The 16,240-nt window shown below is 40.4% G+C and overlaps 2 protein-coding genes across 3 annotated transcripts in view; one reads left to right on the top strand and one right to left on the bottom strand.

Moving 5' to 3' along the window:
* Nucleotides 1-676: 676 nt before the first annotated feature.
* LOC145465888 (melanopsin-like) lies at nucleotides 677-3,942 on the top strand. Its single transcript, XM_081449646.1, has 2 exons — nucleotides 677-2,160; nucleotides 2,981-3,942. Exons 1-2 carry the CDS (start codon nucleotides 1,520-1,522, stop codon nucleotides 3,378-3,380), a joined length of 1,041 nt encoding a protein of 346 aa, XP_081305772.1. The 5' UTR covers nucleotides 677-1,519; the 3' UTR covers nucleotides 3,381-3,942.
* A 4,133-nt stretch (nucleotides 3,943-8,075) lies between these two features.
* LOC145465408 (uncharacterized) overlaps nucleotides 8,076-16,240 on the bottom strand; it is a 32,678-nt gene continuing 24,513 nt past the window's right edge. For both annotated transcript variants that reach the window (XM_081449190.1, XM_081449191.1), the window contains 12 exons: nucleotides 16,164-16,236; nucleotides 15,296-15,338; nucleotides 14,876-14,950; nucleotides 14,505-14,584; nucleotides 13,493-13,546; nucleotides 13,175-13,250; nucleotides 12,906-13,025; nucleotides 11,805-11,949; nucleotides 10,935-11,077; nucleotides 10,538-10,616; nucleotides 9,680-9,743; nucleotides 8,076-9,213 (listed from right to left, as the gene is read on the bottom strand). In XM_081449190.1, coding sequence (XP_081305316.1) covers nucleotides 9,192-9,213; nucleotides 9,680-9,743; nucleotides 10,538-10,616; nucleotides 10,935-11,077; nucleotides 11,805-11,949; nucleotides 12,906-13,025; nucleotides 13,175-13,250; nucleotides 13,493-13,546; nucleotides 14,505-14,584; nucleotides 14,876-14,950; nucleotides 15,296-15,338; nucleotides 16,164-16,236 — 974 coding nt within the window. In that variant the 3' untranslated portion in view covers nucleotides 8,076-9,191. The remainder of the gene's footprint in view (nucleotides 9,214-9,679; nucleotides 9,744-10,537; nucleotides 10,617-10,934; nucleotides 11,078-11,804; nucleotides 11,950-12,905; nucleotides 13,026-13,174; nucleotides 13,251-13,492; nucleotides 13,547-14,504; nucleotides 14,585-14,875; nucleotides 14,951-15,295; nucleotides 15,339-16,163; nucleotides 16,237-16,240) is intronic.

Raw genomic sequence — 16,240 nt, 5'->3', positions numbered from 1 at the left:
TGGTCAGAGGCACTCGCCTCAGTATTGTTTCAGTTCCTAGAAGATTAGTGCTGTGATTATAAGGATTTTTAAGCGTTAATACTCAGTGCTCATAAAAAGCCCGAAATTAATTTCTTTTATGAAGTTTCACAATGAAATTTCTTTTCTCGAAATTTTAGAATTTCAGCAAGTTCGGTGTTTTTACTGGGTAGCGAATTTGCCTCTTGAAAACGTTTGCATAATTAAGAGGTTTGATTTTAATTACAGTGGAATCCCAATTTCTTGAACCCTCAGTTTTTCGAACCTCCCGATTACTCGAACCAAACCTCGTTTCCCCTCCTCAGTCAACGCTGGAATTTTACCCCCGATTTCTCGAACTATCCGATTTTTCAAACCAATTTTCGTTCCCCTTGGGGTTTCGAAAAATCGGGATTCCACTATAATTTTAAATGGTGATTTTAAGCGACTCGTCATGACGTTGAAAATTTACCCAGAGAGGTATGATTGGCCTCGAACGAATTGCCAACCACTCAACAGTAAATTTTCAGGCTCAAAGTGGAGTATTATGTGATGCGGTTTTAACAGAGCGAAATTCAATATGAGAAGGCCCGATGGGTTACATTTTGTGTCTTTTTCACGACAGATGGATTTTTGTTGGGCTTTTTTTTTTACCATAGTTTCGTGATGTTTCATGAGTTATGAGGTGTCCCATAAATATTGCAGTTCTCCTCCGATTTTCACCCGGAAAAGGACTCAATGATACAACAGCAGTTAAAAGTGTCAATGAATCAATTGATATGTAAAAATTTTGCGTATACGTGTTTTATACGTGCGAAGTCGATTTGTAAACGAGCATTCAAACCATTATCGCGATTCATAAAATTAAGAGGACCTTTTCACGGCCGGCTGTTAAACACTAGTGATCGATAAATTATCCCAAATGGAAAGAAATGCTTTTCGGATCATTTTAATCGCATTTTAGTAGTATTAAAGGATGGATAAGTAATACTTCTGGTAGAAAGATGATGAAAATCTATTTTGGCGTCCGTGATCAAGTGAACCGTTCTTTGTGAGAAAGCCTCTATTAAAAATACGGATTCCGACTCCGACTGAAAACCATCCTTAAACACTTAACACTTAACGACTGGCCCTAAGTGAAACAGTGAGTTTTGTTTCCCCGAGATCCTCAATGTTCCCCAAGGCGAAGCCGAGGGGAATATGCGAGGATCGCGGCACACAAATCGATTTGCCGCGAATTCAAGGTGCACAACCTGATCACGAGCGAGTCGAAAGTTCAAGTTGTTGTTTCCCTAAGGAGTTAGCGAGTTTTGACTCAATATGACACGTGACATGTTCTCATCCAATCGGAAAACGTATTTCAGTTGGGAGGTAAAATAATTACATCTGTCTCTTTTTTCCACAGGGAGGTGGAAGAGAGAAAAGTATTTCAACAGCAGTGCCGCGGAAAATATTGACCTCAAACTTCAATCGAGTTTTTTCAGAGTGATCGACCTAGCAGCTTGGTTTAAACGGAAAATCGATGGATAACAATACTTCGGGTGAAAACAATACCTCGACCGAAGGAAAGCCATTTCAATGGCAAACGGTGTACCTGGCATACGCCACTGTCATGTTCTTTGTTTTGACTGTCGGTTTCTTTGGCAACGTTATAACTCTCATAGTTCTTCGTTACCGCGAACACCGGAGAAAGGTGATCACTCCATTGATGATAAACCTCGCCGTGGCCGACCTTGTAATCATTGTTCTGGTATACCCCGTGATCGCCGCTACAAACCTGCTTGGACTACCGCTCGAGGAGGGTTCCTTTCGATGCATGTGGTCCTCATTCGCTAATGGCGTAGCTGGTATCTCGTCTATAGCATCTCTGACGTCCATGATCGGCGTTATGTATCATGTCTTTAGGCAGACTGTACCGCATCCAAAAATCCACACCAGGTACATGACTTTGATAGTCACTGGCACGTGGTTATACGGGATATTGCTCAATCTTCCTCCTATGATTGGCTGGAGTAGGGCTGTACCCGGTAAAGCCGGTATAAGCTGCGGCCCTGATTGGGCCACTTCAGATACCGAGGGCATCGTCTATATCGTCTTCCTATTGATGTTTGGTTTTTTTCTTCCCATCACGATGATTGCTACCTTCCATTACTTGATTTACAGGTAATCACAGTTATGTCCACTGGCGACGCCTATAATGGCACATGAATAACCGAAATTTTGAAGTAACTAAAAAAAGAAGAGAAATTAGTATAGGTAATCGTATGAACGCGAGGGTAGTTAATTAAGGATTTACACTACGCGTGATGTTTGAAAATTTTCTCACAATTGCGCGAACCCCTAGGAGAGTACAACTTGATAGAATCACAGGCATACGATTACTCTGCATTTGTTGTATGATAGGCTAGAGAAAATTACGAACGTTAACGCGCGTGCAATTATTTTCACTTCGTGCAAATTAAAATCAATGATAAATATACCTGCTTTCAACCAATCACAGTGAAGTACTTAACAATTAGTTCAAGTGACTAAGATTGACCTCTGGGACGTATAGAAAAGGTTGGGCAAAAGGAAAGGGTGTCAACAATGTCAACCTCAGTTTTCCTCCAGTTTTAATCTTCGTGGATTGTACCATTGACACATTTCGGCTCATCAAAAAATGTGATTCATGATATCAAGCAAAAGTGGTTTTGAGGTGAGCTGATGGGCGGTTTTCATTTGGGTGTACAAAGTAATCAGACTATTACTTTAGTTTTGGCTTTAGTTTTACTACGGTTTTAGATAAAGAGATGAGCTGAGTAGTCTAATTGGTAAGTAATTTAGTGGTTTGGTTTTGGTTTTACGACGTTCAATTGAAAACCGCTCTAGATTTTCGTATTGCTCTAGATTGTCAGAGTTAAGAGTAACCTGTATGGGTTACTGCAAAAATATAAGACTATGTAAGCTACTAATCTTTTTCCGTTTTGGTTTTTCCTTTGCAAAGGTTGATCCGTAAAGTTACACTACCAGGCAACCGTATGATCCAAGCCAGTCGAAGAAAGTCCAAACTAAAGCTAATACGCATGACATGCGTGACGATAGCCGCTTTCCTAATGAGCTGGTCGCCATATTGCTTAGTCAGCATCGCTGCTCTCATTAATGGTCGTCATGTGCTTTCATCCGGGGAAGCAGAAATTCCTGAACTGTTGGCTAAAGCTTCTGTCATTTATAACCCCATCGTGTATGCTGTCATGAGTGGTGCCTACCGAGCCTCGCTGTGGAAAATGGTAACTGGCAATAATGCCCCACGGGTGAATCCTTACATTGTGCGGAAGAGTACGACAAGAAGCAGCTATGTTAATTCCGCAGCGACCAATGCGAATTTTGAAGATACAGCTTTTTAAGTTTAATGGCATATCACAGTTCTTTAAACATTCCCAAACTTATGAGGGAGCAGCTTGTTAACTCAAGACATCTCACAATGCTTTAGAGGCATTGCTGTCTTTGGTGTTAAATAACAGCTAAGCCAATGATACGGTTGAAGATAGTTTAATGTCAACCACCTTACCTTCAATTAATGAACAGATGTCTCAAGATTTATTGTCATGGAAACGTCACAAAAAAGAAACAAAAGTACTATAGGGCGCTTTCCATTCGACCAAAAATTCCGGTGGGAATTTCCGGAAATTTCCATGGGCGAATGGTACAGACTTTTCCAGTGTGGAAAACGACAAGCCGCACAGTTTTGTTCGCTTGGAATTTTTCAATGACTTGGAGGTTTAAATAGCAAATATAGAAGTAAACAGAACACTGATATGTCGACATCGTGACTTTTTATAGACCACAACAGCATGGACCTTATACAAACCACAACGGTGGGTAGCGAAAACGTCTCAAAACAAAGGGTTTAATGAGTCGTACAATGATTCTGCACGCGTTAGAAATCTTTGTACATTTCTTAGCCAACCTATGCAAAACAAACAAGTACACTACTGGGGCATTATTTTTAAAAAACGCTTTCTTCACGAATTTAGCTGTAGCTAGTATTTATCGACATATAAGTGGAAAGATTCTAAAGTATTTCAATTTTCGAATACGCGTCGCCGTCATTCTTGCGTGAGATGTCCAACTCGCTGTCATCGCGGCCAAAAGAACTAGCGCTGAATAGAAAATTGCGAATTTGCATAATTTCCGAGAAAGATGGCAACCTCGTGAGGTATACCCAAATTTTCGAACATATTTTACTGGAAATTTCCGTTCCATTTGATTTTCATCCCGGAATTTCCAGAATTTTCGGTTGAATGGTTCGCTTTTCGGAAATTCAACAATTTCCGGATTTTCTGGAACTTTTCCCTAGAAATTTCCGTACCATTTGTCCCCGTTTCGAAAATTTCGGAATTTTTGGTCGAATGGAAAGCGCCCTATGACGACCATGGTGTTTTTCACTGGGAGAAAATTGCATTTCAAAATATAATTGGTCATTCAACTTCGTTGAAATACTTCTCTCTTTCAGTTTAAACGGCATACCTGAGAACTAGCTTGGTGTAGCTAAGCGCATTGTCCACTATAAACAACAACATTTGAACATTTGTCGACAATAACGACCTTAAGCAAACCACGACGGCAGTGGCAATGAGAACGCCACAAAACAATGGCCGTGCACGTGCGTTATAAATCTTTGTACATTTCTTAGCTGTCCACTGCAAAACAACAACCTGAAATGACAAACCCCGTGCACATTACGCCGGAGGAATTTAAAAACGGAGGTTTTACACTGAAAACAAATCAAATGTTTTCCGTCCAAACTACGCCGGATGAACGTAAAGTAGGGGTTGACACATTATGCCGGCATAATTTCGAGCATAACACTATATGTGGAGCATCGAGCATAATGCCGGCATAATAGTGCATTTTGCCGGCATAATAGTGCTTTTTTGGCGGCATAATAGTGCCATTTTGCAACATAACAGTTATTTCCTTTTTTAGAGCTACTATTGTCCATTTATTAAGTTAAAACTACAAAATTTCAAGCTATTTTAATGTTCTACATGGTTTCCATTACTATTATCGCACTTCACGGGGGTCCCGGAAAAAAATTTTTACGGCACAATTATGACTCACCGGGATCCGGGAAAAAATTTTTTACGGCATAATTATAACTCACCGGGGTCCGGGAAAAAAATTTTGCGGCATAATTACGATTACAATAGTTACAGTCGAGCATAATTTGGAGCATAATAGTCCGTTTTGGGGGCAGTGCCAAAAAGCATAATGCTCGATTTTAGGAGCATTATGTGTCAACCCCTAACGTAAAGGCGAAACAATCACCGGCCATCTTGGATTTGTGTTTGAGGAAATCTCGGTCAGGGAAGTCACATGATTATCGTGACATCATCGTTTTCGAAAAGCTCCGTTTTCAAAATGTTTGAACTCCACACGAAAACGAAAAGCCGGTTTTTTAAATTCCTCCTGTTTGAAGAGCGTTTTGAAAAGCTCCGTTTCCGTGACGAATTACTTGTGAACGGCAGGTCTAATCGAAGAAATAAAGCTCCGTTTTAGGATTCCTTTCGAGTAGTGTTTTGCGTAGAAAGTTTTCCGTTCTATTTAATATTGTGCTGCTGTATTTTTTATCGATATCGTGAGAATGCTACCAAAAATACCTCTGAAAATCTTTGAAAGAAACTGTCTCAAGCCCTTCCTTTTGCCGTAATCGATAGGAAAATGCTTAGCTTGATATCATATGAGAAGACACACATGGCTTGTATTGTAAGTATCCTGGGGAACTCCATACAATTCCTTATATTTTTAGTACTTTTCTCATGGTATAAGAAATTTGGAAGGACGATCTGAGGCCGTTCCGGGTTTCTTCACCTATGATACCGACGAGGCATTATAATCCGCTATTCTCTATTTTTCAATTGCCCGTAATTCACTCTGTTTGCCCCCCCAAATTTTGCATAAACTATTGTTGTGAAATGCTCTTGGGAGGTCTGCATATTCCCAAGAGCATTTCACAACAATAGTTTATGCAAAATTTGGGGGCAAACAGAGTGAATTACGGGCAATTGGAAAATAGAGAATGCCGACAACCATCTGTCAGAATTCGAAAAATATTTTTTGAAAGTAAACCTGAGACAAACAGCGGCGCTTATCGGCATGTAAAGTTTTATAAGTTGTTCGGTCAAGTCGACCCGCTCTCAAATGATAGTGGACTCCGCCGACGTCCAAATCTGAAACAAATGCAGGTCATTATTAGATCATGTGTGAGGAGTGGGGAAACAAATGGAAGGAAAAAAGACTTGAGAGAGAAAGGGCAACGAATGTTGGAATTACGGCGGATAGGACGGAAATCCTACCCACCATCCATACCATTCCATATTTTTTGATCGGGATCATTTGCGGTCCAAAATGGAGGTCATTTCCGATCCGGGATCATATGCGGTCCAATTTGGGGATCATTTGCGGTCCAATTTGGGGATCATTTGCGGTCCGGGATCTTTTTCGGTCCCGGGATCATTTGCGGACCCATGCCTGTATAGACAGCCCGTGTCATTTTGTTTACATTCCAAAGGCGGCTCTAGAGCAACATTTATGAGAAACTCAGGCAAAGCCGGCCTACTTAAAACCAGTTCCCCAGAGACAATTTTTGTAACTATATGTTATTGGCCGGCTGGGAGGTCCGTGTAGAGTCCGGATGAACTGCCCGCTCCAGGAAGCAATCAGATCGCAAGAATTGTTAAATTCCGCCCGTTCACGAGCTGAGAAAGAGATAAATATCCTAACAGGCGGGTGTATAGTTAACCCGTAGAAAGTGTTTTTATGGCATTTGAAGTTATAGCCCATAGAAAAATATGGCTATATTCCAGTGCTATAGTTCGCTTGCAAAGCATCGCCAAATTCTGCGTGTCTGTTCGATCTCGTTTCGGGCTCAAAACTAACTTCGATTTATTTAGTTTTCGTTCAGTCATACCATGAGGACCTGAGTTGAATATAGAAATCATTGAAAGATTCTCAAGTAGCTGCTTTCCGGTGCGCAATGCGATCAATAATTCGAAAATTTAGCATAACCGGAAGTAGATTTTGAGCCCAATAGGGGCGAAATCGTTTTTCGCAAGAAAGCTACATTAGCAGAAACCAGTAACTGTAGTCCGTTTCTTTTCTAGCTAGGGTCTGTCCACGGGCAAAATATGAGCAAAATCGATTTTTCGGCTTGTGCCGCAATTTAGTCGATTTTAATAGGAAGTGGCTCTTATGACTCGTGCTCAGTAATAGGTCTACATTGGGGTAAAAAGCATCACCTATCGATTGTGTTTATCACTATTTCTTCAGCATGAAGTGCTTAGGTCTATTTATACTCTCTCCTAAATGGAATGTACGTCCATCGCGGGGGTATTCCCGAGAATTTTATTCGTCACTACTAAGAGATTATCAAGGTAAGAGAGTGAATCCCCCATATAGGCCTTCTACCCAAGGTAATTCCTCTTAACTTTCTCCACACTGAGACGAAATGGCGGGAAATGTGGTCAAAAGTAATTTGCTTTGTTTTGATTTCCAAACGAAGTTTCATAGCAGAGATGTTTTCTGCACTCTTAGCCTCTTTTTTGTTCGCCTGGGCTTTCGTTTGTTTTATTTTTTGATTTATTGTTTTATTATTTTTATTAAGCGTGCGTTATTTTTTTTTATTTTATTTTTTGTATTTTTTGTATTTTATTGTTTTTAAGCGTGCGTTATAATTCTTTGCTCATTTCTTTGCCGTTCTTGTCAAAACTAATTTTTAAAAATTTCTTGACCGCTCGATCTGGAGGCGAGTGGCCTAGCCTTCTAGCTGCTCCGACTCTGAACAGGGGCCGATATTTTATATACTCAATCAGTTGGCAAGTAACAGAGGAAACATGGCATCAATAGCTCAAAACAAAGCCCTCCCTTTTTATGTATGGTCCACAACTCAAACACAACGCGTTACTCATTAACATGTTATTTATTTTCGCAACGTTAAACAATTGACCAATTTCGATATATTAAAATTCAGCCTAACACAATAACCTCAGCACGAGGCTCTGGGGAATAAACCCCCACAAACGCTGTAGTTATTCCTCAGAACCTCGTACTGAGGTCTATTGTTTTAGGCTGAATTTTGATATATCGAAAGTGGTCTATTGCCCTTCAAATTACCCTGTGAAATGTTGTTATACATTGTCGATAAAACCACTTATTACTACTTTCTAACGTGTTGCCCTCTGTTAAACGACACTCAAAACCTCCGAAAGGAATCCTGGAGATAAACAACTTTTGCTTTCGTCTTTTTAAAATCGAGCCATTCATTTACTTTGCTGGCTCTTGTCTAACAAGTCGCACAGGCGAGTAAAACACCTCGTCATACTCATTACAATCATGACTACCACGTGTCACGATTTAATACCACGTGCTCTCACGTGCTCAGTCCACTAAAGCACAAAATTAAGGTGGCAGAATTTGGCCGTTTCCGAGTTGCCTTTGCCTTTGTTTCAAAGTGATATCGAGACCCTGACTAAAACCTTTGAGCGAAGATTAATCTTGCATGTAGACAAAAGCCATTTTTTACGTAATAGGTTTTGTGCCAGGCCGCACTTTTAAACCGAGGTAGAAGCAATTCGCCAACGGCGCACTTGCTAAATACATTTTTTAACTCATAACTGCTTCCAACCAAACATCTTTTGCAGGTTAAAAATATGTTCATAGTTCTTTCAAGTGGTGTAATTCTGACAAAACAAGGCATCAGCAATAAGCCAACGGCCTATGACATTTTCCAACAAATAACTTCGTCCTATATGAAGCATTGTTTTCAAGTTAAAAATATATTCACAAAATTTCAAAGTTACGATCTGGGCAGTCAAGTTTTGGGCAAAAAGGTTTGTAGTTTAATTCACCAACGTTTTGTACAATAATAATTTAAAGGAGAATCTGCCTCAATAATTGTTTAAAATGAGAATAAACCTCAAACTGACAGAACAATGATTCTCCGTTATGTCAATGAACATTGTCAATGGCAGACATTCAGTGACAATAAATATGGCAAACTTTCCCTTTCCACCGAGGCTAGTAAAGCAGCCATGCGAGATTTGGGGAAATGCCATCCATTTAGCTTGTTCTATTATCTCCACACGAACAGTCATTCAGTTAGGAAAGTCCAGTCACTGCAGGTATTCGGAACCGACGCTGTTTTCCTCGCGAGACTGTCATCCCTGGAACGCCATTACGCTTGGAAAATAAGTAAAAAAAAAAGTTCAATAACATATTATGAGAGGTGATCAAAACTATTCAACTCAGTTGCATGTACAAATTTCATATATCTAGTGGCGAAAATTGTGTGAATTAAGAGGGTACAAATAAAGTTGCTGTTATTGTTGTTGTTGTTGGTGTTGGTGTCGTCATCATCCTCATCGTGGTCGTCATGTTGTTGTTTTTGTTGTTGTTGGCAGTGGTGGGACTCGGAAGTTGCCTACCGCTGACTCGCCCGAGGATAACAAAACGTCAAACAAGAACTACCTATATTCCAATCAGGGATTAATCATTTGCAAAGTTGAAAGGCTATTGCGGGAGTACGCTATTTGAGAATGTGACAGTAAATGAGAAGTAACATGTCTCATTTACAAAATCAATTCATTTAAAAAGACGGGTCTGACCTCTACTTGACCACAAAATTAAGTTTTTAAACTGCACTTACTTCGCAATTGCCTTCTGTTCTGTATCTCCACACCTAAGCAGTTCTTCTCGAAATACAGAATTACCTAGAAACAATACCACAAATATTCAACGGAGGGTCTGGATAACAGTTTAAATTTCAACCATAGCCTAGCTGTCAATAAACTTTGCAGATCTCGGATCTCATCTATAAATTTATAAAAAAATGCCTCGTTTCTCGGCTTCGACTAAAATTTTGACTGAAACAAATTGTATCCTATCTAGATCGTGTCAACAGGTCGCAAGAGCTCGCTATTTAACTTTAAAAAGTTACAACTGTTCCCCGGTTGTATGCATTATTTTTATTAAATGACTGTTTATGTTTCTCTGTCAAAATAATATCAAGTAAACTCTAAAAGGCATTCTCTATCAACTATTTCGTTCTTCTGTTAACACCGGTTAAAAGGCAAAAGCTGGTCTGCAAAGTTACACTTGCTCCCATGCTCCAGCGACTGTTTTCCCCAGCTCCTCACATACTGCTGTGATTACGATACCTTTATCGTAGGTCAGTTTTACCGTAATCAAATTCGAAATTAGCCAATCACAAGCCCTGTCCACCGTCCTGACATCCTGCGATATCAAGTCACTGACCTGATATGGCAAGTTTTACGGCCGAAATTGTGACGGTAAAATACCTAGCAGTGCCTTTTCGCTGCGATTCGGCGAAATATCAGGCGCATTTGGTGTCACCAAAATATGAGCCATGGCTCGACCAAACTCGCCTGATATGCCGCCGAAGCTTATCAAAAAGGCCCTCTTTTAATTGTGAAAGAAGTCTCTTTCAAAAGAAGTGTTTTAATTGTAAAACACAACGTACTCATTCAAATAAAACATCTCTAACCTTCGGCGCTCCTCGACTGGTATACTTGATTAATTTGACGTAAAAACTCGGAAAATAACGTCATTAGAGCAGTTTCATTCTAAAACAAAAAGAATGAGAGAAGTCGTTGTGAGTAAGGATACTATTACACCTTTTTAGAATAACTTTCGTGTTCTAACCACGAAGACAATGTTGAGATCGTAATACGGTCTTGCAAAAGGAAAGCGACTCTTTTAAGAGTGCAGCGAGATTCTCTAAAACTAACTTCCCTCGTAACAGAAGGATACTCTTGAAAATATTACTCTTAAAATATCTTTACAGTTGTTCTGGAAGGAACGAGGTACATGGAAGTTAAGCATAGCTCAAGAGAAGTCAAAAGCTTTCCGTCCAATTTACAGTTTAATATTAACATTTGTACCTCATTTTCACCCTCCCAGCTGTCCCAGTCAGAAAACTCTTCATTATCAGCGTTTAGTTCTGGACTAGGTAGCCGTGTTGTGCCCCGACTGCTTTCATGTGACGTGTCCAGAGCCACTGACTCTTGCATTAAACGACCAGCATCTATGGACACAGCAAAAAGATAAAGGTCACGCGTGTCTCAAAAGTCACCTCGGGTTTCTGTACCATGAAACAACTGACAGTGTTTTTACTTCACCCAGACAGGAAACTAGGAACCTCCAGACTGAAGAATGACACGAGTGCAAGAAAAGCTCTTAAAAATCTAAGGCGTGTGCTATTAATCAACAGGTGTCACACCAATTTCGTTCCCAGACTGCAACTCATAGCTTAGTGGCAGCTAGGAGCGTGGGTTCTGGGAACAAAATGGTTTTGAGAGAAGAAAGTCGTACTAGCATTCATTCTTGCACTGTCGCGCTTTGATCGCAAGGATTCCCCCTTAGGTCCACTCCAAGACTTTGCCACGTTGCCTTTCTTATGAACAATTTAATTAACACAGAAGTTTTCATATGCCCAATTATGGTTCTATATCTTCAGGTTACTAATGGTCAATTCCTTCTAGGAGACGCATCTACAGGGAATCATGGTAGTTGTATTCATCAAAACAAATATCCAGTCAAGGATGATGAATTCAACTAACATGATTTCCTACAGGTGCATCTCATACAGGGAACTGAACACTTATTTTTTTTTTAATGTTTGCATTTCATTTCTCACTTTTGTTTCGTGAGACCCAGTCACCAGCCATAATCTCCAAGTATTCATATGGTGTGGGGCCTCATGCGCTCCCTGGCGCAAAGAACATGCATGCATGGTGCATTGCAATACTTACCGGGGTCATCTTCCTCTTCGCCTGTTACAACAAGCTCTTCCGTGGGACTGGTGGGGATATCATTGGACAGAATCAACAAGTCCGGTGTCTCATTCAGTCTGCTGCTACCTTCCTCTTCACTCATAAGACGGACCAAGTCAGGCTCCTGAACACGTGACAAAACAAAACAAAACAAAAACAAGAACATTTATGCCATTTTACATAAATCTTTGCTGATAACTCGGGAGCATCTTGAACATTGTCACATAAGTGTGATGCAGTGCAACTCACTAATCACTCTTCTATCCTCTTTCGCTTCACTCTCTTTCTGTTATACGTAAACGAGACGAATAATACACCAAATAGTGGAGGGAGCCGCCAGCAGTCGAGTTTATCACCTCACAAGAATACGACGAAAAGACATGCTGAATACCGTTTACAAAACAGAGAATAAAATTATACGTAAAGTGCTATTTTACACAACGATAATTATAATAAGGAAAGAAGAAGGGCCTCGAGTGAACTGGTCGGCGTCAAGTGGTGTGGTATTCACAAGGTGAAGTCTGCATACGAGCCAATTGGCCCATCAGGCAGGAGCTTATCCCGGTTTCTGTAGCATGAAGGGACTAGGAGTATTTCTACTTCCCCCTGGATGGGATGCTAGTTCATCGCAGGGTTACCCGTGCATTAAGGTCGCCGGTACCCATTTATACCCCTGGGTGGAGAGAGCCACTGTGAGAGTAAAGTGTCTTGCCCAAGAACACAACACAATGTCTCCGGCCAGGGGCCCGTTTCTCGAAAGCCCCGGAAACCTTTCGGGCCCGAAAAGCCATTTTTAGTTTATCTGTATCTAAAAACAGCGAGGTGTATAGCCTGAAACTTCTTGTATGAAGGGAACCTCTGTTCATATTAAGAGCATGTGAATAAAACAGTTCTGTAATCAAAAGGTTTGAGATTTTGCTACGGCTTTCCGGGTGCGAAAACTTTTCGGGACATTCGAGAAACGGGCCCCAGGACTCGAACCCGGACCCGAGCGCACTAACCATGGGGCCACCTATTCACAAGGAGTGGTATATAAAAGAAATACATTTTATGTAAAGGAACCACATGTGCGCTACTTACGTAATCGAGCCTGCTACTAATGGCTTTGAATACGAAGCTGAGAAACATGGGTTGATCAAGAAAGATACACACTCTAACAAACACCTCCAACACCTCCCGAACCACTTGTAACTCCAGCTCCTGTTGACAACCAAATAAAACATATCAAAACTTTTGTGTGCTCTATAAAGACATCCCTTAGACAAGATCAAGGAGAATTCTGCTCCTTTTTCATTCAAATTCTTAACGATCGTTTGGAGAAAGAACTAGAAAAGCTGTTAGTCTAGTACCTTTGTATTAATCACGTCTGCTAGGCCAAGAAGAGAGAAATCCAAATACGACTGCACCAGTGAATGCAATTCTTCTCTGAAAATCACAAGAAATAGATGATTAAAATCAAGACCGAAACAGAGATCATTGAAAACTGATGAGCGGCGAAATATTTTCAATTGCATACATTCCAGTACTCCTTCCCCTCAGGATAGTTCAAACTTCACCGTCGTTTTTCGATACCACTTACGGGTTTATTTTTTTAATTATAAAAATACTTTCTTGGCTGGCAATTAAACATGAATTTGATATTTTAAACATTAACAAGGCATTCTTACCCTGTATCCCCTTGCATGTGTACTTCCTCCACCCGGTATAAAATGATGAACAAGCTGAGAAGACAATCATGACAATAGAATTACTAACAGCCAGAAATAAGCATGAAGCTCATAAGGGAGGGGCATTTTACAAACTACTGAGTCATCAGTAATCAATGTTACCCTCGTAAAATAAAGTGTTATTGTATTATTAGCCACTTAAGAAACAAGAAGAAAGAGTCTCATCGCGCAGTCCCTTGTGTTATCGTTACTCGCATATTAACAAAAATTAATCAAAAAATAACTATTTACTTAACAGAACGTAACGCCTTGCTAAACAGTTCTCGTCAACTCATCAACTACTTCGACGAAACAGTAAGGTACTATATGCCACCTTTATTTATAGAGCTGTCACATTTAAGTGACCCAAAATATCTGCAGCATTTCCACCGAAACTCATATTTTCAAAGACAGCGTTGCAGCCAAACAACAGAAGATTCATGTGAAATATTTAATTCTAGCAGTCTTTGAAGGAAACGTAAAATAGAACACTTCGTCAAACCATGTACATGAAAGGATCTACGTTAGAGAACAGGGATGGCGCAGTGTTGTGAGCGCTGGCCTCCCACCAATGTGGCCCGGGTTCGAATCTCACCCCTGGCGTCATAAGTAAGCCGAGTTTTTTGTTGCTTCTCGTCCTTGCTCCACGAGCTTTTCTCTGAGTTCTCCGATTTCCTCCCTTCGCAAAAACCAACACTTTACAAATTCCAATTCCATCCGGAAACAGTGGAAGTGCCATTGATTATTCCCATTTAATGTTATGATTCACGAGAAGATACTTCTTGCGATGACCAAACTTACGTACAACTTAAATAGAAGTTTACTAAGACAGAGTAGCTATAGACAGATTAAAACAATCGAAAACGAAACAAGGATGGTTAAGATTGGGCAAGATTGACATGGATTGCGAGCGAGAAACAAGAAAACTACACGGTATATTTTAGCGGAAGGGCTCCTGTGGTAACTAACTCACCCGTCCAGTAGCGCTCTGCATATGGTAGAATCTTCAAAGAACTGTCCGATGTGATGAACTAACACGGGGAATATCATTATCTGTTTGGACAGGAAATAGTTTGTAAGTGTTAAAGTCTTCAAGATATCTTGATGGCTTAATAATGGTCTTTCAGCTTGTAGCATCAAAGCAGCATAATAGAGACAGCAAAAAATTAAGGTAGAAACACACATCATTACAAGTAACTATAAAGAGTGTTTTTTCTGGAATTATCGTTCTCTGTTTTGGATCTTTAACAAATCTCCCCAAGTTTGTATTCCCTCCGCCCCCGGGGATAAAGAAACCCTAATAATTTGAATCTACCCTCCTTCCACTGACACATTTTTTCTTACCAATTGATCCGCATCACAATCTTTCAGGAACCTTGCAAGGACCGGGTGCACTTCAGAGATTAGAAACTTCCCAGCCTAAGGAGAGAAAAGATAGCTTTTAACAGCCCTCCTTTCAGTTTGAGTGAGAACTAGCTTGTTGCAGCTAAGGCTCGGGTTAAACGTCGAACTTCACACCTAAATAGCAATTTGAGTCGATGCAAACGGGTAAAGCTCGACCATTGGGTCAAACGTTGAACTTCATTCGAATTTAGATCGACAAACGCGATCTATCATCTGCTTTAGTGGAGTCAAATGTCGAACTTATCATGATCTTAATTCGCTCAGTTTTAGTTCGCCTCATGCGAAGTTCGACGTTTGACCTGGACCAAAGCGGATTGACCGCCATAAACATTCAGCGTTAAACAACATTCAACAACAGACCTGTTGTGCATGCTGCTGTGTGGTACATGCTCTCGCTGAAAAACTGAAAGCAAACGAGGACAAAGTCAATAAATTGTTACCAAATAAGTCAAATTATCCTCTCATTTTGATTGGTTCTTACTCATAATCAATTGAAGGACAGACGCACAGATGACGACATTAACAGTTTTTTGTTTTTTTTGTTTATTATATAAAGACTAATTCCATGTTGCCGTGCGTCTGTTCAGTAATAGATCACAGAGGACGTCAAAGAGGACGTCGCCTCATGGGTTACTGATGTTCTTACCACATTTTGATGTCATCTGTGACCTATTACTGAACAGACGCACAGCAACATGGAATCAATTTGACAGTCATCTGAGGTAAACAATTGACGGTCAATTTTATAGAAGAAACATTTCTAATATACTGCGATTATCAGTTGAGTAAGGCGGGACGAAAGTTTGGTCACCAAGTTTTAACGTAAAAATCGTGTTGTCACGAGCAACTGGCTCCGTATCCACTGGCAACTTGTCGGCCTTTGACGTCATTGGCAGCAAAGCGCGCGAAATTGTAGGCGACGCGACAGGCGATGCACGGCTGTTGATATTGTTACCAACGGAAACGAGGTAAGTTGCCCGTGACAACACCATAATTTTAAGGCCAAAACTTCGTAACCAAACTTCCCTCGTGCCGTACTCAACTGATAATCGTAGTACCAAGTATTTAGCAAAATGCATTTTGACAAAAATCCAGATAGAATTGAGCTGCAAATCATTGGCTAATCCTAAAGTAGTTGTGCGTTGAGTGATACTCTCATAGGCCCCATATCATGGCGGCTAGAAGCGGGAATAATACTTCCACATCAACAATGACTGTGGTTACGTACCTAAGAAAACCTTCCGACGGCGGAATAAAAGGCGAGTGAGCCTCTGGACTTAATTTTTTTCTCAGGACAACACCTAT

The sequence above is a fragment of the Orbicella franksi genome, chromosome 13 (genome assembly GCF_964199315.1).
Source record: "Orbicella franksi chromosome 13, jaOrbFran1.1, whole genome shotgun sequence".
NCBI classification, from domain to species: Eukaryota; Metazoa; Cnidaria; class Anthozoa; order Scleractinia; family Merulinidae; genus Orbicella; species Orbicella franksi.
This window is presented reverse-complemented; position numbering and strand designations above follow the sequence as displayed.